Raw genomic sequence first — 25,257 nt, forward strand, 5'->3', positions numbered from 1 at the left:
AAGGTAAATGTGGGGAAGGTAGTTAAGAGAAAAACATAAGACTTGTTGGAATTACCCCTTCTCACACTATTAAACTTAGAGATGTAGTTCATACAATAAAGAAATTGTTCTGCCGGGCGGTGGTGACACACATCTTTAATCCCAGCACTCAGGAAGCAGAGGCAGGCAGATCTCTGTGAGTTCAAGGCTATCCTGGGCTACAGACTCCAAAGTTACACAGTGAAACCCTGCCTCGAAAAAAAAAAAAAAAAAAAGAAGGAGAAGGAGGAGGAGGAGGAGGAGGAGGAGGAGAAGAAGAAGAAGGAATTGTAAACCAAGAGAAATGTCTTGTTTCCTAACCATAAGGCTGAGGTGATGATAGACAGTGGCTCTCTTCCTCAGTATATCATCCCTTCCAGTACTGCCAAATACAAGTATGGATTAACAGATCAGAGAGAGAGTTTCCTTTACTCCTCCTTTTGTATGTGTGGGGTGTCAAATATTTACTTTTCCAATTAGGAAAGCTTAAAGTAATAAACTTGGCAAGTATTGAGAATGAAAAATCTTATTTCTTTTTTGTCTTGGATAGACAGACAGACTACAGTCTGTAGCTACCTCATGGTTTTATGTAGGCATGAGATTGAATTATAGAAAGTTTAATGAATGTATTTTATATTTAGGTTTTTATAAATCAGGAATTCTCTTTCCTAGTGTTTTGTGTCTGATATTGTTGACAACGTTGTAAAAGATGACAGAATCAGAAGGTATAAGTAGCCTAAGCTGCTTTACTTTTTTTTCTTTCATTTTTTCTTACATCATTTCTCCCCTTTCCTCTTTCTAGACCATACCATGTACCTTCCTTACTTTCTTTCAAATTCATGGCCTTTTTTTTCATTAATTGTTGTTACAAGCCTGTGTGTACATATGTGTATGTGCGCGCGCGTGCGTATATGTGTGTGCATGTGTGTGTGTGTGTGTGTGTGTGTGTGTGTGTGTGTGTGTGTGTGTGTTTATTCCTAAATCTATAAGTATAACCTGCTGTGTCTGTATGATGTTGTTCTTATGTATCTGTTCAGGGCTGACCATTTGGTCGGTCAGTGTGCTTTTCTCTAGGGAAGACCATTTCTCCCATCCTCAGCAAATTTACTTCTGATCAAACTTTAGAAAATTAAGCTTGAGATTTAATAATATTTAGGACATTAATACTTATAATAAGGTTGTGTTGTATATTTCTGGAATGGTGTCATAGGTGTTTCTTTGATGTAAATGGAAAGTTTTCTTATCTCTTTTACAGGCTTGCCGCAAAGTGAAAGGTCAGAAAATATTGGCTTGTAAGTAGCCATGGAACTCTCATCATGTACATGTACCCTCTTTACAGGTTATACTGATTTAGTAGGAAGGAAATAATGTAGAACAGACCTAAAACAAAGGAAAAAAATCTGAGCCTTTTTGAGACAGAGTCTTGCAGTGTATTCCAGCCTGTTCTTGAACTCATGATGTAGCCCAGGCTGGACTCAAACTCAGGATTTCCTTAGTCTCCCAAGTGATAAGATTATTGGCTTGTACTACCATGCTTGTCTGTTAAGGTTCTCTAAGCAGCTGTATCCAACATACAGCTTGTTAATTGACTGAAAAAGAAAAAGAAATAAATGTTCCTGAGGTACTTAAAGCCAAAGACACAAGTGGAATACAAAGAACATACCCCAGGTATCCCAAATTTTGCAGTAATGATACAGTGCACAGAGAAATGTATTGTTTAGAAAACTGACAGGTCACCTGAAAAACACAAATTCTAATACAGTCACGCCAGTGCACAAAGGAAGCCCATAGTAATTACATAGTAGTAGTAGAAGCTCATAGTTAGTAATAATAGAATAAGGTGAGGCCATCTGTAGCAGCACTGGCCAACTCCTCTGCACCTGCAGTCAGATTGCTTTTGATCTCCACACATTGAAGCCTGGCAATAGACGGGCATACTGTTCTCTCGAGGTAACAATAGATCTTTTTTATACTTCTGTCATTTGTAGAAAATATCGGAAACAAAGTAAAAAAAAAATGCAAGGCATGTAAAAGAGCAGAAAATGATCTAAAAGGAATCTGAGTAGAAGCAAACTGTTAGAGATTAATAACAATGGTAAAAGTATTGATGAAAGTAAGTATGAAGACATAAAATTATAGCAGAGACATGAAAACTTAATGCAGTTCTAGAACTAAATATGATCTAAGACAACACAAGAATGATCAATAAACCTTAAGACAGAAGAGTTGAAAATATATAACGTAATTATCACAAAGGAACAGTAGTGAAAATAAAAATGAAGTATCTGAGATTTGAAGGTCTAATCAAATCCCTTACCATCTTTATGGTATAAGAGGAAGAAATGGAAATAATGATACAGAAAGGTTTTCAATAGCTGTTAACTAGGGACTTTGTTGAAATTGATGGGAATTGATAGATACAATTTTTATGGTTAATACTACATCAGATTCTCCTCCTCAGATCCAGTGGTCACTGTCCTTAAAGAAGACAGGCAGATACAAGACACAGAAAAGAAGGTCATGTGAAGACGGAGGCAGGAATGGGAACTAGCCAAGGAGTGCCTAGTTGCAGGCAGCCAGATGGTAGGAGGAGAAAGAATATCTTCCTATACTGCTTTCAAAGGAAACCCTGAGAGTTTACCCTCTATAATTTCGAGATATTTTTATGATTTAAGCCACCTTCTTTATGGCAATTTATCATGGGACCCTACTAAGAAAACCCAGGATCTCTGGGAGTCCAATTAGCGAGAATGAAGAGGGCTTATATGAGCGAGAATTGTTGAGACCAAGGTTGGATAAAGCACAGGGACAAATAGCCAAATGAATGGAAACACATGAACTATGAACCAATGGCTGAGGGGTCACCAACTGGATCAGGCCCTCTGAATGGGTGAGACAGTTGATTGGCTTGATCTGTTTGGGAGACATCCAGGCAGTGGGACTGGGTCCTGTGCTCATTGCATGAGTTGACTGTTTGAAACCTGGGGCCTATGCAGGATCGCTTGGCTTGGCCTGGGAGGAGGGGACTGGACCACCTGGACTGAGTCTACCAGGTTGATCTCAGTCCTCGGGGGAGGCTTTGCCCTGGAGGAGGTGGGAATGGGGGGTGGGCTGGGGGGAAGGTGAGGGGGGCCGGAGTGGGGAGAACAAGGGAATCCGTGGCTGATATGTAGAACTGAATTGTATTGCAAAATAAAAAAAAAAATAATAAAATTTAAAAAAAAGGAAAACAAATTATTAATATCAAAAATCAAAAGAGGTAGTCTTCCTTAGAACAGAACCTAAAATGTATATAAAACATGTAAAGGTTACTTAGAACCAAGCAATAAGGTCTAGATAGTAAGTAAGACAATGGCTATCTGCATGCGGAAAAATCCATAGTAGGTGCCTTTGAAGGAATGAAAGATTCATGGAGACTCATTGGTCTTTAGTCCACATTGGAAGCCCAGAGAAGTTGGAGTCTGATGTCCATGAGAGTAGGTTAGCAAGCAGCACTAATTTTTCTTTGGAATTTTTTTTTTTTTTAGGGGGGAGACCTGCCTGCTAAAAGACACTACCCACTCAGATGTCATTAAATTTAACAATCAAGATTAATCTTAGGCATGTGGGAGGCAGAGGCATTCGGATCTCTGAGTTAGAGGCCAGCCTGGGCTACAGAGTGAGTTCCAGGACAGGCAGCAAAGCTACACAGAGAAACCCTGTCTTGAAAAACCAAAAAGAAAAAAGAAAAAAAAATTGATTAATCTGAGAGGATATGGTGGTTTGAAAGAAAATGGCCCCCAAGGGAAGTGGCACTATTATGAGGTATGGCCTTGTTGGAGTAGGTGTGGTCTTGTTAGAGGATATATGTCACTGTGGAGGCAGGCTTTGGGGTCTCATATATACTCAAGCCATGCCCAATAAAACAATTCACTTACTGTTGTATGCACAAGATGTAGAACTGTCAGCTACCTCTCCAGCACCATGTCTACCTGCATGCCATGTCCCACGTAGCATCATGATAATGGACTGAATCTTTGAACTGTAAGTAACCCAATTAAATGTTTTTCTTTATAAGAGTTGTTGTGGTCATGTCTTTTCACAGCAATAGAAACCGTAAGACAGGAGGACATTACCACATAAACTGTTTATATTAAAGATAGTAAAGATGTGTAATGAATCTTTATACTGATAGATTGAGTGACTTAGGTGGATTGAACAAATGCCCTTTGAAACATAATTTGTCAGTGCCATGCAGAAGGAAATAGATCTAAAAAGTCTGTATACTTCCTGAAATACTGAATTGGTCTTCATAAACCTTGCCAATAATAAAATTTTCATTGTTGCACAGAGAATTCTTTCAAATATTTAGGTTACAAGTAATATTAAACTGTACATAGACACTTAAAAAAAAGCACACAATCAACTGTGGTTTAAATGCATTAAATTAAACATAGCAGAATTCCACAATTGGTAAATTTTAATTTTTTTACTATTATGAGTCACTTGATGAAATCTTGTACCATTTCACCTGGCAGATAAATCATCCCCTTGTCCCTGAATCATGTTCTATATTTTACCTTTAGTGGATGTTCTATTTGTCAAATGCAGTCCTTGAGATTGAGAAACCCTTTCTTTACTGGGTGTGGCTCAAAACCACAAGTGCAATAGTGCTGGCAATTTAGATATGTTAAAGAAAAGCCATAAATTAAAAACCTTTATGTAATAACATGAAAGTTCATGACTTAATGAGGAAAGAAATGATATGCTGAGGTTGGTAGGAACAAGTGTATTGATGATACTGTGAAGAAAAACTCTTGCCGGTTTTAATTTCACTTCACACTAAAAGTTATAGCTATGGTGCATGTCTTTAAGTAGAAAATACTGTAAATTTGTGTATGTAGTAGATAATAAAATATAGTATATATAAGGTTCATTACTGTTTTCAAATATCCAGTGGAGATCTTGGAATGTATTCCTAAAAGATGAGGATAGTTACTAATTAAAAGGTGAAGGTAGCTCTTTTACTTCGTTTTTTTTTTTTGTGTTTTCTTTTATTTTAAACTTTTCTGTTTTCAAATAATTATGTATATTGTAGTAAGTTGCCAAACAGTATGGAATCCCATTTACTTTTCACCTGTTTTTTCCAAGTTGTAATGTTTTGTGTAACTATGTCTTCATTGTGGTTTCTATTGCTGTGAAGAGGCGTCATGACCACAGCAACTCTTATAATGGAAAACATTCAATTTTGGTGGCTCTCTCACAGTTCAGAGGTTTAGTCCATTATCATCATGGAGGGAAGCAAGGCAGCAATGCAGGCAGATTTGGTGCTAGAGAAGGAGCTGAGAGTTCTTACATCTTGACTCACAGACAACAAGAAATGGTCTGAGACTGAGTGCTGGATCACATAACAAGTGCACATTTAGTTTTATTTTAAATTGCCAGAGTGTTTTCCTGAATGCTATGATGATGCGATTTTACATTTCCACAGCTCCCAAGTTTCTCTGTATCTTCAAATGCCTTCGCAGACATTAGCAGTTTTTAAATTTCTGATGTTTTGGATAGTTCTGTAGTGTTATCTACTCTTGGATTTAGCTGGCATTTTCCTCATGGATAAAAGATATAACTATTTTCCATTTATTGTACTGTTCATGATGTTTTTTTTGGTTGCTTTTGCATATATTGTATTTGTATTTTACTGTTTCTATTGAGATTTGCAGTTATCTACAATGACTGGATCTATTTATAGTGTCTGTTTCTTTGCTTAATAATCAGGCACATTTTCTTTGTATGTCATATAAATTTAATGTTTATATTGGAGATGGTAGACAGATCTCTCTGTCACAGGGCAGCCTGGTCTGCATAGCAAGAACCTGTCTTGGAAAAAAAAAATCTACGACTACCAACAAAAACAATAAAAAGAGCTGGGATTTTAGATGTGCCCCCAACATAACTACCTCTTTTTTTTTTTTCGAGACAGGGTTTCTCTGTGTAGCTTTGCACATTTCCTGGAACTGGCTTTTGTAGACCAGGCTGGCCTCGAACTCTCAGAGATCCACCTGCCTCTGCCTCGAGAGTGCTGGGATTAAAGTCGTGCCACCACCGCCCAGCTTTGGTTTCAATTTTTATATTTAGTAGTTTTGAGATAGGGTCCTATTCTTTTCATGTTGCCTATGGAGTGTAGCCTATGTTGCCCATTCCTCTTCCAGCACTAGAGTTACAGATATAAGTGGCCATGTGCAGCTTTTACATTGATGCCAAGGATCATTATGCTTGTATATCAGGCACTTTATATAATAAGCCCCTGAGATGTAAACTTAACATCTTCTCAATTTTTCTAAATTGGTGCCCTTTGATACACACTTTGGGGATTTGCTGACTTTTAAAATGAGACATCACCCCCAACCTTTTCGCATAGCCAGACCCCTCCCACACTTCCTTCTTCAGGGTTTAGCTCTGTGAGTCTCCCTGACACCATCCATTCCTTCTCCCCAGCCCAACAGATCTAGCGTTTCTGTCCCTATATGTAGTGCCTGGCCTAATCATGACACAACCTGCCTGCACCACAGCATAACTCTAAGTGGGTATCTATCAGGACCTGCAACACCTGCCATCACCCGCAGATCTCTTCTGCCCTGTACCTAGCCTCTCCATTCAGCTAAATTTCTCACATCATCCATGGCCTAGCCCTGTGAGTCTCCTTGACCCTCCCTGACATACCATTTCTAACCCAGGTCCCACAGCCAGTATCCTGCCCTAGCCAAGCCTGTCCTGCCTTGGCCACAACCTGCCTCTAGTTTCTGCCAGAACCCTCCTTACCTATTCCCAAACCTACAGACTCCTCTCATACTACATCTGACCTTTCCACCCAGCCAGATCCACCCCCACACTCCAGGTTTGGACCAGAAGGCACATCCTCAACATGAGCCCAATCCAGGCTGACTACTTAACTCCATTCTACCCAAGCCATTTCCAGCCTCTAGGCCCAACCTGCCCACACAAACAGAAAAGTCCACAAAAATAAAAATACCAACAATATGAAAGATCAATCCTGTCCCTTCTCAAAAGCTTACCAATCCTGTAAAAATGTTTTCCACTGAGAACTGCCTAGATGAGACAGAGTTCTCAAAAGAAGAAAAAGAATAGCTAAGACACATCTGAAAAAAATATCCACCATCTCTAGCAATTAGGAAATGCAAATCAAAACAGCTTTGACTTGCCTGCCAAGGAATCACCTCTCCCATCACCTCTTTGTCTCAGCTGCCAATTCCCTGGGCACATGCAGGCCACTCCAACCACGGAATCAGAAAGGCAATCTTCCCTGTCTCTCCTCCCCTCCAGTTCCAGTTCCCCAGTCTTTTTTTTTTATTATTAATTTATTTTGCAATACAATTCAGTTCTACATATCAGCCACGGATTCCCTTGTTCTCCCCCTCCCGTCCCCCTCACCTTCCCCCCAACCCCCCCCCCATTCCCATCTCCTCCAGGGCAAAGCCTTCCCCACAGACTGAGGTCAACCTGGTAGACTCAGTCCAGGTAGGTCTAGTCCCCTCCTCCCAGGCTGAGCCAAACAATCCTGCATAGGCCCCAGGTTTCAAACAGCCAACTCATGCAATGAGCACAAGATCTGGTCCCACTGCCTGGATGTCTCCCAAACAGATCAAGCCAATCAACTGTCTCATCCATTCAGAGGGCCTGATCCAGTGGGGACCCCTCAGCCATTGGTTCATAGTTCATGTGTTTCCATTCATTTGGCTATTTGTCCCTGTGCTTTATCCAACCTTGGTCTCAACAATTCTCGCTCATATAAACCCTCCTCATTCTCGCTAATTGGACTCCCAGAGATCCACCCGGGGCCTAGTCATGGATCTCTGCATCCAGATCCCTCAGTAGTTGGATGAGGTTTCTAGTACAACAATTAGGGTGTTTGGCCATCCCATCACCAGAGTAGGTCAGTTCGGGCTGTCTCTCGACCACTGCCAGCAGTCTGTTGTGTGGGTATCTTTGTGGATTTCTGTGGGCCTCTCTAGCACTTTGCTTCTTCCTATTCTCATGTGGTCTTTATTTACCATGGTCTCCTATTCCTTGTTCTCCCTCTCTGTTGTTGATCCAGCTGGGATCTCCCGCTCCCCCAAATGCCCAACAGTCCAATTAAGAAATGGGCTATAGAACTAAACAGAGAATTCTCAACAGAGGAAACTCAAATGGCCGAAAGACATTTAAGGAACTGCTCAACATCCCTAATCATCAGGGAAATGCAAATCAAAACAACTCTGAGATACCACCTTACGCCTGTCAGAATGGCTAAGATCAAAAACACTGAAGACACCTTATGCTGGAGAGGATGTGGAGCTAGGGGAACTCTCCTCCACTGCTGGTGGGAATGCAAGCTTGTACAATCACTTTGGAAATCAATGTGGCGCTTTCTTAGAAAATTGGGAATCAATCTCCCCCAAGATCCAGCTATACCACTCTTGGGCATATACCCAAGAAATGCTCAACCACACCATAAGAGCACTTGTTCGGTTATGTTCATATCAGCATTGTTTGTAATAGCCAGAACATGGAAACAACCCAGATGCCCTTCAACTGAAGAATGGATAAACAAAATGTGGTACATATACACAATGGAATACTACTCAGCAGAGAAAAACAATGGCATCATGAGGTTTGCAGACAAATGGATGGATCTAGAAAAAATCATCCTGAGTGAGGTAACCCAGACTCAGAAAGACAAACATGGTATGTACTCACTCATAGCAGGATACTAGACATGAAACAAGGATGACTTGTCTGCTACTCACATCACCAGGGAGGCTACCTGGAAAACAGGACCCCAAGAAAGACACAGGGATCACCCAATGACAGAGAAATGGAATGAGATCTACATGAACAGCCTGGACATGAGTGGGGGCAATGAAAGGCGACAGTTCCCCAGTCTTACCCACAGCATTGTAGCAGACCACATGTGGTCTCTCCTTCCTCACTGCTCTATTCCCAGGGGTCTACACAGATTCTGGTGGCACACCCAGATGTTTTCTTTCCTGTCAACCCTCTCAGTCCCCCTCCCTTCTAGCCTATCCCCATTTATTACTGTCAGTTCCTAATACCCAGAAACACATTCTACCAGACCCCCCAGTGGCCATACCTCACAGGATCTCATGCCCTACCTGGTAATCCATAGCCACCACACTCCTAAGAACCAGAGAAGGCGAAAGAAACCAAGGAACAGAATACCCACCAAAGAGGGGGAAAAAACCCTACAAGACCAGACATTAGCACCTAGAATTATAATCCTTTTCAACCCAGATGCCTAGACACCAGCATAAAAACAATAACAGTCAGTGCAATGTGTCTTCACTAAAGCCCAACCATCAAACTACAGTAGGCCCTGGGAAATGCAATATAGCTAAAGAACAAGATAAGGACTTGAAAATAGCCTTTATGGATATGTTAGAGATGCTTAAGGAGGCTATGAATAAATTCACCAATGAAAACACAAACAGTGGAATGAAATGAAGAAAATGGTTCAAGGCATGAAAGTGGCAGTTGATTCAATAAGGAAAATGCAAAATGAGGGAAAAGTTGAAATGAAAAATTCAGGAATTCAAACAGGAACATCAGAATCAAGCCTTATGAACAGAATACAAGAGATGGAAGAGAGAATCTCAGGGACTGAAGACAAGATAGAAGAAATGGATACTTAGGTAAAAAAAAAAGTTAAATATAAAAGTAGCCAGGCACTAAACATCCATGAAATCTGGGACACTATAAAAAAGACCAGATCTATGAACAGTAGGAATAGAGGAAGGAAAAGAAACCCAGATCAAAGGCACAGAAAATATTTTCAACAAAACCACAGAAGAAAATTTTCATAACCTAAAGAGTCTTAATAGGCTACAAGAAGCTTATAGAAAACCAAGTAGGCTGGACCAGAAACAAAAGTCTCCATGGCACATAAATGTATAGAAGAAAGAAGGAATATTAAAAGCTTCAAGGGAAGAAGATCAAACAGCATATAAAGGCAGACCTTTTAGAATAAATCCTCACTTTTCAATGTAAAAGCCGTAAGGGACTTGACAGTTGCTCTAAAAAATCTTAAGAGACCAGAGATGCCAGTCCGGACTACTATAGCCAGCAAAACATTCAGTCATAATATAAAACATTCCATAATAAAACCAAATTGAAGCAGTGTCTATCTACAAGCTAGCCCTACAAAAAGCACTAGAGGGAAAACTTCAACCAGAAAAGATTGACCACATCCAAGAAAATAAGAGGAATAAGCAGTAACAAACCAGTAAATTAAAAGGAGGGAGAAAACGCAACACAAGAAAATAATGGAAACCAGTGAACACTGCTGATTGGTAACTCTCAACATCAGTGATCTCGATTCCCCAATAAAAAGACACAGACTAACAAATAGTTTCAAAAACAGAACCCATCCTGTTGCTGCATCTAAGAAACACCTTAACATCAAGGATAGATGTCACCTGAGGGTAAAAGTATGGAAAAATATATTCCAAGCAAATGGATGTAGAAACAAGCTACTGAAACCATTTTAATATATAACAAAATAGACTTCAAAACAAAACTAGTCAGAAGAGATAGGTAAGGACACAACATACTCATCCAAGCAAAAATCCACCATGAGGATTTTGGAAATTTAAACATCTGTGCACCAAGCACAAGGGTATCCACTTCATAAAAGAAACACCACTACAGGTAAAATCACATATTGGCTCTTACACAGTGATAGTGGATGACTTAAATACCCCGTTCTTAAAATGGACGGAGAAATGCTGGAGATCAACGATATCATAAATCAAGTGGACCTAATATATTTACAGAACATTCCACCCAATGACAAAAAAATATACCTTCTCAGCAGCTCATGAACTTTCTTCAAATTTGAGCATATACTTGCACAAAAACAAGTCTCAACAGATAAGTGAAGATTGAAACAGTACCCTGTATTCTATCTGACCACCACTGATTGAAGCTGGATATCAACAATAATAGAAAGCTTAGCCAGGCGGTGGTGGCACATGCCTTTAATCCCAGCACTTGGGAGGCAGAGCCAAGTGGATCTCTGTGAGTTCGAGGTTAGCCTGGTCTACAGAGCGAGATCCAGGACAGGTACCAAAGCTACATAGAGATAGTGTGTAGTTTTTTTTTTCCTGTCTCGGGAAAAAAAAAAAAAAAAGCAAAACTAAAAAAAACAAAACAAAACAAAAATAATAGAAAGCTTACAAACTCATGGAAACTGAAGAACTTGCTACTGAATGAAAAATGGATGAAGAAAGAAATTAAGAAATGAAAATTTTTTAGAATTGCATGAAAATCAAAACAAAAAATATTCAAACTTATGGGACACAATGAACATGATCCTAAGAAGCAAATTCATAGTACTAAGTGCTTCTGTTGTTTTAAAAAAATGGGAAATGTTAAATTAGTAACAACAGCACAACTGAAAGCTCTAGAACAAAAAGAAGAAAATGCATAAAAGGAGTAGATAGCAAGAAATAATCAAAAAGGGCTGAAATCAGTAAAATAGAAAAAAACAAAAATATACAAAGAATCAATGGAACAGAGAATTGGTTCTTTGAGAAAAATAAATAATTGGCAAACCCTTACCAAATTAAAACAAATAACATAAAAGATTCAAATTAACAGAATTGGAGAAAAAATGAGTGGTGTAACAACACACACCAAGCCCATCCAGGGAATCATTAGGGCATATTTTCAAAACTGTACTTCACCAAGTTGGAAAAATGTAAAGGAAGATGTCTGTGTTTTTTCCCACATGATCTTGTCCCCTATTGCTCTTATAGTCCCTCCTCTCTCTCTTCAAATGAACTCCAGGAGCTTGGCCAAGTGCTTGGCTATGGGTCTCTGACTGCTTCCATCGGTTGCTGGATGTAGGTTTTATGATGACAATTAGGGTAGTCATCAATCTGAGTACAGGGGAAGGCTTGTTCAAGCACACTCTCCACCATTGCTAGGAGTCTTAGCTAGGGACATCCTTGTGGGTTTCTGAGGATTTCCCTAGCACCAGGTTTCTCTCTAGCTCCATAATAGCTCATTCTGTCAAGATATCACTTTCATTGTTCTCCTCTATCCTTCTCTGAACACAGCCATCTCAAGCCTTCATGTTCCTAAACCCCATCCTGTCCCCTCTACTCTGCCCTCCCAGTTTACCCCAGGAGATGTTAACCCTTTGCCATTCCTGGGGTGATCCATGCATGTCCCTCTCAGGGTCTTCCTCTTTACCTAGCTTCTCTGAGTTTGTGGGTTGTAGCCTGTTTATCTTCACTTTGTGTCTAATACTCACTTATGAGTAGGTACATATGTTTGTCTTTCTGGGTCTGGGTTACCTCACTCAGGATGATTTTTTTCTAGTTCCACCCATTTACTTACAAAATTCATGGTGTCATTGTTTTTTACTTCTGAGTAATACTCCATTGTGTAAATGTATCACATTTTCTTTATCCATTCTTTGATAGAGAGGCGTATAGGTTGTTTCCAGGTTCTGGGTATTACAAATAGTGCTGCTATGAACATAGTTGAGCAAATGTCCTTATGCTGTGGTTGAGCATCTTTTGGGTATATGCCCAAGAGTGGTATTGCTGGCTTGATTTCCCAGTTTTGGGTTTTTTTTTTTTTTTTGAGATACCACCATACTGATTTCCAGAGTGGCTTTACAAGATTACACTTCCACCAGCAGTGGAGGAGTGTTCCCATTGCTCCACATCCTCTCCAACATGAGCTGTCATCAGTGTTTTTGATCTTAGCCATTCTCATATCTCAGAGTCATTTTGATTTGCATTTCCCTGTTGGCTAAGGATGTTGAACACTTCTTTAAATGTCTTTCAGCCATTTGAGATTCTTTTGTTGAAAATTCTCTGTTTAGATCTGCACCCCATTTTTAATTGGAGATATATATATATATATATATATATATATATATATATATATATTATCATATCATCTGCAAATAGCAAATGTTTTACTTCTTCCTTTCCAATTTGTATCTCATTGATCTCCTTTTGTTGTCTTATTGCTCTAGCTAGAACCTCGAGTATTATATTGAATAGGTATGGAGAGAATGGACAGTCTTCTTGTTCCTGATTTTAGTGGAATCACTTTGAGTTTCTGTCCATTTAGTTTGATACTCACTCTTGGTTTGCTTTATATTGCCTTTGTTATTTTTAGGTATGTTCCTTGTATTCCTGATCTCTCCAAGACCTTTCTCATGAAGGGGTGTTGGATTTTGTCAAAGGCTTTTTCAGCATCTAATGAGATGATCTTATGGTTTTTTTTTCTTTCAGTTTGTTTATATGGTGGATTACATTGACAGATTTTTGTATGTGGAACCATCCCTGCATCTCCGGGATGAAGCCTACTTGATCATGGTGAATGATTTTTTTTTTATGTGTTCTTGGATGCAGTTTGCCAGTATTTTATTGAGTATTTTTACATTAGTGTTCATGAGGGAGATTGGCCCGTAGTTCTCTTTCCTAGTTGCATCTTTGTGTGGATTGGTTATCAGGGTAACTGTAGCCTCATAAAAAGAGTTTGGCAATGTTCCTTCTGTTTCTATTGTTTGGAATATTGGTATTAGCTCTTCTTTGAAATTCTGGTATAATTCTGCACTGAAACCATCTGGCCTTCAGCTTTTTTTTTTTCGGGGGAGACTTTTAATAACTGCTTCTATTTCCTTAGAGGTTATAAGTCTATTTAAATAGTTTATCTGGTCTTGATTTAATTTTGGTATGTGGTACCTATCCAGAAAATAGTCCATTTCTTTTAAATTTTCCAATTTTGTGAAGTACAGGTTTTCGAAGTATGACCTAATGATTCATTGGATTTCCTCAGTGTCTATTATTATGTCCCCCTTTTCATTGCTGATTTTGTTAATTTGGATATTCTATCTCTGCTTTCTGGTTAATTTGGATAAGGGCTTGTGTATCTTGTTGATTTCTCAAAGAACCAACTCTTTGTTTTGATTTTTTTGATTCTTCTCTTTGTTTCTATTTTATTGATTTCAACCCTCAATTTGATTATTTCCTGTCATCTGCTCCTCCTGGGTGAGTTTGCTTCTTTCTGTTCTAGAGCTTTCAGGTTTATTCTTAGGTTCCTAGTGTGAGATTTCTCCACTTTCTTTTGTAGGCATTTAGTACTATAAACTTTCCTCTTAGCAGTGCTTTCATAGTGTCCCACAAGTTTGGGTATGTTGTACATTCATTTTCATTGAATTCTAGAAAGTCTTTAATTTCTTTTTTATTTCTTCCTTGATCCATTGATGAATCAGTTGAGCACTATTCAGTTTCCATGAGTTTGTAGGCTTTCTGCAATTTGTGTTGTTGAATTCTAACTTTAGGCCATGGTGGTCCCATAAGTTACAGGGAATTATTCCAGTTTTTTAGTATCTGTTGAGATTTGCTTTGTTACCAAGTATATGGTCAATTTTGGAGAAAGTTCTGTGAGGTGCTAAGAAGAAGGTATATTCTTTTGTGTTTGGGTGAAATGTTCTATAGATGTCTGTTAGATTCATTTGAGTAAGTTTCTGTCTGGTAGACCTTCTAGTGGTGAGAGTGGGGTGTTGAAGTCTCCCACTATTAGTATGTGGGGTTTGATGTGTGATTTAAGCTTTAGTAATGTTTCTTTTACAAATGTATGTGGTTGATATATTGTGCACCCCAATAAACATATCTGGGGTCAGAGAACAGAACAGCCACTAGATATAGAAACCAGAAAATGGTGGCACACATGCCCTTAAACCTATCACTTGGAGGCAGAGATCCATCCAGATCTCTGTGAGTTTAAAGCCTGACTCACACCTTTAATCCAAGGAAGTGAGCCTTTAATCTCAGGAAGTGATGGCAGAAAGCAGAAAGTTATTTAAGGTATGAGGACCAGGAACTAGAGCTGGTTAAGCTTTCAGGCTTTCGAGCAGCACTTCAGCTGAGATCCACTTGGATGAGGACACAGAAGCTTCCAGTCTGAGGAAACAGGATCAGCTGAGGAATTGGCAAGGGGAGGTGACTGTGGCTTGTTCTGCTTCTCTGATCTTCCAGCATTCACCTTAATACCTGGCCCTGGGTTTGATTTTATTAACAAAACCTTCTAACAATTCATGCTACAAATGCAGGTGCCCTTGTGTTTGGGGCATAAATGTTCAGAATTGAGATTTCATCTTGATGGATTTTTCCTGTAATGAATATGAAATGTCCTCTATCTCTTTTGATTAATTTTAGTTTGAAGTCTACTTTGTTAGATATCAGGATATCTATACCAGTTTGTTTCTTATGTCCATTGGATTGGAAATTTTTTTCCCAACCCTTTACTCTGAGGTAATGTCTCTTTGAGGTTGAGGTATGTTTCTTGCATGCAGAGAAGGATGGATCAATCCTGTTTCCATACCCATTCTGTTAGCCTGTGTCTTTTTATAGGTGTATTGAGTCCATTGGTATTAAGAGATATTAATGATCCATGATTGTTAATTCCTGTTATTTTTGGTTTTGTTGGTGCTGGTGTAGTGTGTGTGTATTTCCCTTCTTTGGGCCTTGCTGGTGTGAGGTTATCTGTTGCCTGTGTTTTGGTGGTTGCAGCTCACTTCCTTGGATTGGAGTTTTCCTTCTAGTACTTTCTGTAGGCCTGGATTTGTGAATATATAATTTTTAAATCTGGTTTTGTCATGAAATATCTTGTTTTCTCCATAAGTGGTGATTGAAAGCTTTGCTGGGTATAGTAGTCTGGGCTGGCATCCGTGGTCTCTTAGTATCTGCAGAATGTCTGTCCAGGATCTTCTGGCTTTCAGAGTTTCCATTGAGAAGTCAGGTGTAATTCTGGTACATTTGCCTTTATATGTAATTTGACCTTTTTCCTTTGCTGCTCTTAATATTCTTTCTTTATTCTGTATAGTGTTTTGATTATTATGTGGTAAGGGGCCTTTTTTTTGGGGGGGGGTTCTGTAAGCTTCTTGTACCTTCATAGGTTTGTCTTTCTTTAGGTTGGGAAAGTTTTCTTCTATGATTTTGTTGAATATATTCTCTGTACCTTTGAGCTGGAATTAATCTCTTTCTTATATCCCTATTGTTCTTAGGTTTGGTCTTTTCATGGTGTCCCAGATTTTCTGGAGGTTTTGTGTTAAAAATTTGTTGTATTTAACATTTTCTTTGACCAATGAATCTATTTCCTCTATAGTATCCTCAATGCCTGAGATTCTCTCTTCTATCTCTTGTATTCTGTTGGTTATATTTGCTTCTGTAGTTCCTGTTTGTTTACTTAGATTTTTCCTTCTTCTGAATTCTCTTGATTTGTGTTTTCTTTATTATCTCTATTTCAATTTTCAAGTTTTGAACTTGAAATTTTCAAGTTTCACTTGTTTGATTGTTTTTTGGGGGTTTCTTTAAGGGATTTATTGATTTCTTCCAATTTTTGATTTGTCTTTTCCTCCATTTCTTTAAGGGAATTTTTTGTTTCCTCTTTAAGGGCCTCTTTCATCTTCATAAAGTTATTTTTAAGGTTGTTTTCTTCTGGATTATCTGCTTTGGGATATTCAGGTCTTGCTGTTGTAGGGTCACTAAGTTCTGGTGGTGCCATATTGCTCTTTATGTTACTGAATGTGTTCTTACACTGCTGTCTACCCATTTCTCCCTTCGATCTGTACTGGTGGAACTCCTGACCCTCTTCTTCCAATTGGTGCAAGTGGGATGTGTGGCTGTGGTGGCTGGGGGAGGGGCATAGAATGTGCCCCCCAGGGCCTAGGGGCTAGAGACCTGGGCTGTCTAGTTGGGAGATGGGACCTTACCTCTTCTTTCAAATGGGTGCGTGGCTCTGATAGTGGCAGGGGGTGGGGGGTGGGATAGTTGGCAAGGGGCCAGGGAGGCTGCTCCCTTGTCTCTGGGGCTGAGGTGTCTGGGGGGAGGGGCATGAAATGTGCCCCCAGGGACTAGGGTCTGGAGAACTGGGCTATCCAGTCAGGAGATGGGGCCTTACCTCTTATTCCCAATGGGTGCAGGAGGGATGTGTTATATAATTGTCTTGATAGATAGTACTTACCAAAGGTAAATCAAGATGAGATTAGCATTTTAAACAGGCCTATAGCCCCTAGTGAAGTAGAACAGTGCAAGTTTTCCAACCAGAAAAATCCCAAGGCTAGATGGATTTAGCTTAGAATTCTACCAGACTTTCAAAGAATTAACACCTAAACTCCTCAAATTATTCCATGAAAATAGAAATAGAAGGGATATTGCCCAGTTCTTTTTATGAGGCCACAGTTACTTGATATCTCAACCACATCCAACAAAGAAAGAGAATTGCAGATCCATTTCCCTTGTTCTGTAATGAGAATGCAAAAAATTATCAATAAAATACTTGCAAATTGAATACAACACATCAAAAAGATCATCCATTGTCAGAACACAGTCCAGGAATGAAATCATCTGAGAAGAATTATGAATGCTTGTGACAAGAATCTTGTGACCTAGGTTCCTTCAAAATGCTTAGTTATTCTTGGAATGTGTTTTCTGCTCTCAGCTGTAGCTGATAGGAGTGAATTTACCTCAGATTACTCATCATTGCTTGCTATTATTATTCAATAAAATGTTTAAATTTTTCTTTATATGCCTCTATGGAAAAGTATGTTTTTGACACATGAGACTTGTCCTTGTGATTGTATACAGCTTGAACTCATGAGTACTTTACTCATGTGACTTTTCTTAGCCCTCAATATAAATTGTCTGGGTCTCTGAATAAATTTAGCTATTGCATGAGATTGTCATCTCCCTCATTTTTTGGCTTCATTCTCCCAGGTCCCGCCACCTGTAGAACAGTGAAAATCCATCACAATTAAGTGAGTTTTATCCCAGAGATGCAGGGATGGTTCAACATATGTAAACTGATAAAAGTAACACCTTGTGTAAACAGACTGAAAGACAGAAACCACATGATCAACTCATTTGATGCACTAAATGCCTCTGACAAAATCCAACACTCCTTCAAGATAAAAGCATTAGAGAGACTAGGAATGCAGGGGAAGTACCTCAAAATAAGAGAGGCAGTTTACAGCCAGCCTGCAGGCAACATCATCCTAAATGCCAACAATCTCAAAGCATTTCTACTAAAATCAGAAACAAGACAGGGTTGTTCACTATCTCTGAATCTATTCAGCATAGTACTAAATGTCTTTACTAGAGCAATAAGACAACTTAAGGAGATCAAGAGGGCACAAATAGGAATGGGAGAAGTCAAAGTATCATTATTTGCAGATAGGATTATATGCATAAGTGACCCTAAAAATTCCACTAGAAAATTCCTACAGATGATAAACACTTCCAGCAAAGTAGCAGGATATAAAATTAATACACAAAAATCAGTCACACATCTGGGACTATACCCTTCACAATAACCTATAAGAAATACACTATCTTGGAGTTACTCTTAACAAAGCAAGTGAAAGACTTAAATTTGACAAAAACTTTAAGACACTGAAGAAAGAAATTGAACATATCAGAAGATGAAAAGATCTCCCAATGCTCATGGATCCATAGGATTACTATAGTGAAAATCACTATCCTACCAAAAGCAATCTACATATTCAATGCAATCTCTATCAAAATTCCAACACATAACTTGAAAGAACAATTTTTAGCTTTGTATGATATCTACTTAAGGTTACTATTGCTATGATAATGATAAAACACCACCACCAAAACCAAGTTGGGGAAGAACGAGTTTTTTTTTGGCTTATTTTCCATATCAGCCCATCACTGAAGGAAGTCTGGACAGGAACTCAAGCATAGCAGGAACCTGGAGGCAGGGCCTCATACATAGGCTGTGGAGGCATGCTGCCTACTAGCTTGTTCCACATGGTTTGCTCAACCTGCTTTCTTAGAGAACCCAGTACCACCAGAGCAAGGGTGGCCCCACCCACAATTGGATGCCACCACCCCCCATCTATCATTAAGAAAGCCCACAGGCTTGCCTATAGCCAATATTATGGAGACATTTTCTCAGTTGAGGCACCCTCTACTCTGAAAACTCTAGCTTGGGTCAAGTTAACACTAACCAGCATATGTGGAAACACAAAAACAAAAACAGTATTTAAAACACTCCTAGTAGTGTTTTAGTACTCCAGTAGTAAAAGAACTGTTGGAAATATCACCATCCCAGACCACAAATTGTACTGCTAATAAAAACAGCATGATATTGACATAAAACAAACATGTTTTTCAATGGAATAGAATTTTAGACACAAACCTAAGTTTACTTACCTATGGACCCCTCAATTTTTGTTTTAATAAAGAAGCCAGAAATACAATTGGAAAAAAATACATCATCAACAAATGCACTGGTCTACTTCAATGGCTACAGGTAGAAGAATGCAAATAGATCCATTCTATTACCTTGTATAAAACTCAATTCCAAAGGGATCAAAGCCATCAACTTAAGACCATTTACACTGGATGTGATAGAAGAGAAAGCAGAGAACAGTCTTCAACTCATTGGCATAGGAAAAGACTTCCTGATCAGAACACCAATAAAACAGGCACACAAAAAAAAAAAAAACCATGACCTCATGAAACTGAAATGTTCTGTACAGCAAAGTATACCATCATTCGGACAAAGCACAGACTACAAAATGGGAAAAGATTTTTATGAATTACACATTGGATAGAGGGCTAATATCTAAGATATATGAAGAACTCAAAAAGCTGGACCTCAAGAAAACAACTAAAAAATGAGGTACAGACCTAAGCAGAATTTCAAAAAGAAACAGAAATGGATGTGGAAGACTTAAAAATAAAATTTTAACATCCTTAGTCATCAGGGAAATGTAAATCAAAGCTAGCTTGAGATTCCATTTTACACCAGTCAGAATGGCCAAGATCAACAAAATAAATGACAGTTTTTGCTGGTGAAGCTGTGAATTAAGGGCAACACTCATCTGTTGCTGGTGGAAGTGCAAACTTACATAGACACTATGGAAGTCACTGTTGCAGTTACTCAGAAAGAAGGGGTTCAATCTACCTCAAGATCCGGCTACATCACTCTTGGGCATATATCCAAATGGTGTTTCATCCTATCAGAGAGACACTTGCTCAACCATGGTCTTTGCAGCTCTACTCATAATATCCAGAAGTTAAAAATAGACTAGCTGTCCATTGATGGATAAGTGGATAAAGAATATGTGGTATATTTGCATAGTGAAATATTATTGAGCTGTTAAAAATTAAAAGTTTTCCCAAGAGGTGGACAAAAACATCATGCACTTCTGACGCAGAGGCCAGAGTCCCCAGAGCTGGAACTGACCAGAGTGCCTCCTTCCTAAAGAGTACCTTTCATGATACCCAAGGTACCATGAAAGCTTGCAAAGGAAGGAGGCAACTAACAGTCCTAATTACCTATGTCACCTATAATCCACAACAACAACCAGTATTGGATGATAACTCTAAGTATGCAGTAGTGGCATTCAAACTTTGGTGATGCCCAACAGCTCTCTAACTGCACTTAAGACTTAGTCAACAAGAGGGAAATCATACCTCATACTGGAAACCTAGCCAACTACCCAGGACTAATGAAGTTGAGGATCCTGGAGGAAAACCTACAACCTCTACTTTATTAAACCAGAATAACCCCTAACTACACTCAAAAAAATATCTTCTTATACCCACAAATAAGTGTAGTCCTCACCCCTCATCAAGAAAATTTCTCTTTGGAACAGATGAAGACTATTACAGAAAACCACAACCAAACAAAATGCAGTTATGGATCCCAGTGTGGATAAATACATCTACAAAACAACTGCACCTAAGGCTTAGGGGACATTGTGGAGGAGGGGGCAGAAAGACTGTAAGAGACAGAATGAGGGAGATTGCTGTGAAACTGTATCTCCTAGTAATGCCAGAAGCTACACACATGAAGTCTCACCAACATGACCAAATAACATGAGCTGAACAAGACAACAATAGACATGCAAAAGTGGATGTGCAAAATGCCACGAGGCCTCAATCTTACGCGAAGAACTACAATCAGCTAAAAAGTGGTGAGAGTGGGAGAAATAGCCTTCCCAACAAAGAGTCGCCAATTGGTTATCTAATACCTAATGATCAGCCTTGGAAACATACATACAAGTAACATTATACAGACCGAGCAGTTTATATTTAGGAGTACACACACACACACACCCTATGTGTGTGAATGTGCATGTAACAACAGTGAATGAAAAAATAGGATATGTATTTGAAAGAGCATATAGGGGTATATGGGAGGTTTTTGAGGAAGGGAAGGGAAGGTGGAAATGATATAATCTCAAAAACAAAATACTGAAAATTAATGGCAATGTCTGTTTCTCAAAAAAAGAAAAATAATAGAACACAGTAATAAATGAAATTTTTAAGTGCTAGGATTTTGAATATTCAGGCATTGTGGAGGAAGGGCTTAATAAACAAGAGTAAATAACAATACACCCCCTGACACCATTTTTCCACTTTGCCCCTTCGTAACTCCTGTGTCATACTATCCCTCCTTCTAGAGCTCGTTCTTGACGTTCACCTCATGTTCCCTCTTTTTACCATCCTGGATTTTGTGATTAGATCATGCTATATACTCTAAAGATTCACAAATAGAAAACATTCTGTTCATCTTTCTGAGTTCATGTTACCTTGTTCAGTATATTTTCCAGTTCTATCAATTTATCTGCAAATTTCATGATTTAATTTTTCTTATAGCTGAATAGAATTCCATTGTATTTATATACATATAAATTATCCATTTCTCATTGGATGGACATCTAGGATGTTTCCATGTCCTAGGTATTGTAAGTGGAGTGCAAATCAATATACCTGAACAAGTGTCTCTGTAGTAGTATATCAAGTGATGTGGTTATGTTCCAGGTGGTGATAAAGCTTTGTCATATGTAGAATGATTTTTAACTTTTTGAGAATTCTCCACACTGATTTTTATTGTGGCTGCACCAAGGTTAGAATCCCACCAATAATGAGTAAGCATTTCCCCTTTCCAACAGCCTTGCCAATATTTGTTGTGGTTTTTTTTTTAAATCATAGCCAATATAATTAGGATAGTTTTTGAAGTCTCAAAGTAGTTTTAAGTTCCATTTCTCTGATGTTGAACCCCATTCTTAGATATTTCTTGGTCATTTTTATTGTGAACTCTGTTTCGATCTATACTCTAAATAGTTAATTCATTTTCTTGATTCTTTTATTTATTCTTTCTTCCTTGTCCTTTATGTGGGCTGCCATTAGAAGATGTGACCTAGATTTAGACTGGGCCTTCTTATTTCAAATGAGCCAATCAAGAAACCATCTGACAGTCCAGCTAATTAGGTTTTAGCTGATTTTAGGTGTAGTCTAATTGACAAACAAGATTGGCCATCACAAGTGAATCCCTTGTCAAGTTGACACACAAACATATCCCCTTATGTCATGCTTAATTTCCAAATAAGACAGTAACCAGGCCATGATTCTGACTTACATGATGTAACTCCTATGAACAATTGCAAATACATTATATCTTTTAGGATAAGTGGCAGGCCCTATGGGAATGCTTAGTCTCTTAATGTCTTATAAATTAAAACATGATAATAACCACTGATATAATCTTAATCTATGGTATATTACGTATTTAAAAAAATAAGAGGAAACAAAACACAAATACCTGGTGAATGTATGTGAATACACACAAACATGTTCTTTATAAAATAGGCCAGGAACATTCATGTCAATCACATTACTCATTTCTGTAACTGGTCATGTGTCCTTAGCTGGTATTTATTACTACTGAAGAATAAGGTTTAAAAAAGACCAATTATTACATATTTAATGATTTTTTTAGTGATTACTTGAAGCACTGCTTGTACTGCCTGTTTGCTAAGCATAATTTCAGTTGATACCTGGAACAGAATGACCTGGAAAAGTAGCTGAAACAATGGTCATTGCCATTAGCAACCTGCTGACTGCTATGGACACATCTGTAAAGTCTCCCTTACCGACCCCACCTCGTAGATTTAGTATAAAATGAGCATGCAAAGGACCTGAGAATGAGGCCTTTCAGAAACTACCCTTGCTTTGATCCACCAGTGATATCTCTCTTTCACTCTCATTGGTGTTGGGGTGCTTATTCCAGAAACATTCCCACAACACTACCTTCCTCTACTATCCATTATTTCCTCCGCATATACCAAGTATCTTAGAAGGTCTTCGTTCTTTTTCTGGAAGACTGACTATTACCTGTTGTGGGATATTTGTACATTGTGTGAAGATATATTACTGTGATTGGTTTAATAAAGAGCTGAATGGTCAATAGGTAGGCAGGCAGTATAGGCAGGATTTCTAGGCAGTAGGAAATAAAACCAGGTGTGCAGGAGACACTAGTAGACATGGAAGGAGTCAGACATACAGAATGAAAGGAAGCTAAAAAGCCACAAGATAAAACATAGATTAATATAAATAGGTTAATTTAACTTATAAGAGCTAGTGGGACAAGCCTAAACTGAGGCCAAGCTTTCTTAATTAATAAGTCTCCGTGTTGTTATTTGTGAGTTGGTGGCCAACAACAAAGCTTGTTGCACATACCTTCATTCCTGGAGGGTCTGGACCCTTTGCCATCCTGCCTTGATTGGGTTGTTATAGTTTCACATTAACTTTAATCACAGTACATGGTAATATCAAAGTAACCCTAAAGGACTTCCTGCACTCCAAACATAATCTTCCATTGTAGAGAAGCAATCTGATTTTGCCTTGGTAGTCCAAATCAATCACCCCTTCTGGCACTGTTATTCCTTTCTTAACCTGTTGGTGTAAGGATATCAGAAGCCTAAAATGGCCAAGGGAATGTCTGAGCTTCCATTTCAGTGGGATATTTGTTATGTATCCTGGCAGGAGGGCTCCCTCCATCTGGGTCCATAATTTCTAGGCTAGCAAACTTAAGGTCATAGACAAAGAAAACAAAAATTTTCCTAGTGGTTCATTAGGGGTAATAGTGAGTAAACCCATTCCCATTTCTGCTCCTTGATTCCTGGACCCATGAATCCTGGCTATGGGAGAAACCACACCATATATTGGATGTTGATTAAAAGCGTATACCACCTTCAGGAGAACCCTTTCAGGCTAATGGCACCTATTAGTGTTGTACTTGTATTTTTCAAAAGATCATCTGCTTCATGATGGTGGGAAACATAAGATCAGTGAATTCCATGACAGCAGGATCACTATCACACTTCTCTGTGGGCAGAAGTTTCTCTCCCACCAGCAACTCCCAAATACCCAGTAGTTACTTCCCAAATAATTGACTCAGTGGCTTAATATTACTTATAAATGCTCATCCAGCAACTCAGGCTTATTACTAACTAGATCTTACACTTAAATTAGCCCATAATTCCTATCTAGGTTTAGCCATGTGACTTTATAACTTTTCTTAGTGTGACAAGTGTGACATTCTCATCTTGTTTCCTTTGTATCTGGCTGGCAACTCCTGGCTCCACCCTTTCTCTTCCCAGAATTCTCCTAGTCATCCTGCCTATATTTCCTGCAAATCAGCATTTTATTAAACCAATTGGAGTGACAAATCATTACAGTGTATAACAGCATTATCCCACAGCACTTCCCTGTTAAGTGAGGTTCTGGGTCAGAAGTAATGCTATATTAAATGGTATTGATGGTGTATGGAGCATTCTGTAAGTCCACAGATGGCCTAGAGACTGTTCTTGTGATATTTTGGTAAAAAATGTGGCTGCTTTCTACCCTTGTCTAAAAAATCTGCCCGAGGCTAAATTGAAGAATTATGGATTGACAGCTTCATTAGTGAACATCTCTAAACAGCCTAGAATTGACTATGTTGTGTGGATATTAGTGTTCACTCTTATTAAGAGCTATAATAAAAAGGAGTGAGCTGAGAAAGGAAAGTTACAAAATGTACAATTTGAGGAGAAAAGTAGTTGTATGATATCTTGTTTGTGTTCTGACAAATAAAGCTTTACTAGAGATCAGTGGGTGGAGCTATCCACTACTTAACCACAGAGGCCAGGCAGTGGGGGCTCATACCTTAATCCCAGCACTTGGGAGGCTCATGCCTTTAATCCCAGCACAATCTGGAGGTAGAAACAGAAATATAAGGTGAGTGGAGATAGGCTCTAGCCTCCCCACTTTTGGTCTGAGGATTAGGAGAGGTAAGAAGTCTGTGGCTGCTCCTTTGCTTCTCTGATTTTTCAGTTTTTACCCTAATATCTAAATCCTGGCT

The 25,257-nt window shown here is 38.7% G+C and overlaps 1 protein-coding gene across 11 annotated transcripts in view; it reads left to right on the forward strand.

Moving 5' to 3' along the window:
- Dram2 (DNA damage regulated autophagy modulator 2) overlaps window positions 1-25,257 on the forward strand; it is a 63,851-nt gene that overhangs the window by 27,773 nt on the left and 10,821 nt on the right. For 2 of the 11 annotated variants that reach the window (XM_052730532.1, XM_052730538.1), the window contains 2 exons: window positions 1,274-1,310; window positions 3,546-6,101. The exons of 1 other annotated variant lie outside the window; for it this stretch is intronic. Coding sequence is in view for 4 of the 10 variants with exons in the window: in XM_052730538.1 (XP_052586498.1) it covers window positions 1,274-1,310; window positions 3,546-3,565 (57 nt within the window). In the remaining 6 variants the exon portion in view is untranslated. Of the gene's footprint in view, window positions 1-1,273; window positions 1,311-2,479; window positions 3,106-3,545; window positions 6,102-8,110; window positions 17,775-25,257 lie in introns of those variants that run through there. 8 more of the 11 variants (XM_052730531.1, XM_052730539.1, XR_008216323.1 and 5 more) reach the window with 7 other exon arrangements.

Source organism: Peromyscus californicus, unplaced genomic scaffold (genome assembly GCF_007827085.1).
Source record: "Peromyscus californicus insignis strain IS unplaced genomic scaffold, ASM782708v3 Scaffold_9__1_contigs__length_137607984, whole genome shotgun sequence".
In the NCBI taxonomy this organism is placed as follows: Eukaryota; Metazoa; Chordata; class Mammalia; order Rodentia; family Cricetidae; genus Peromyscus; species Peromyscus californicus.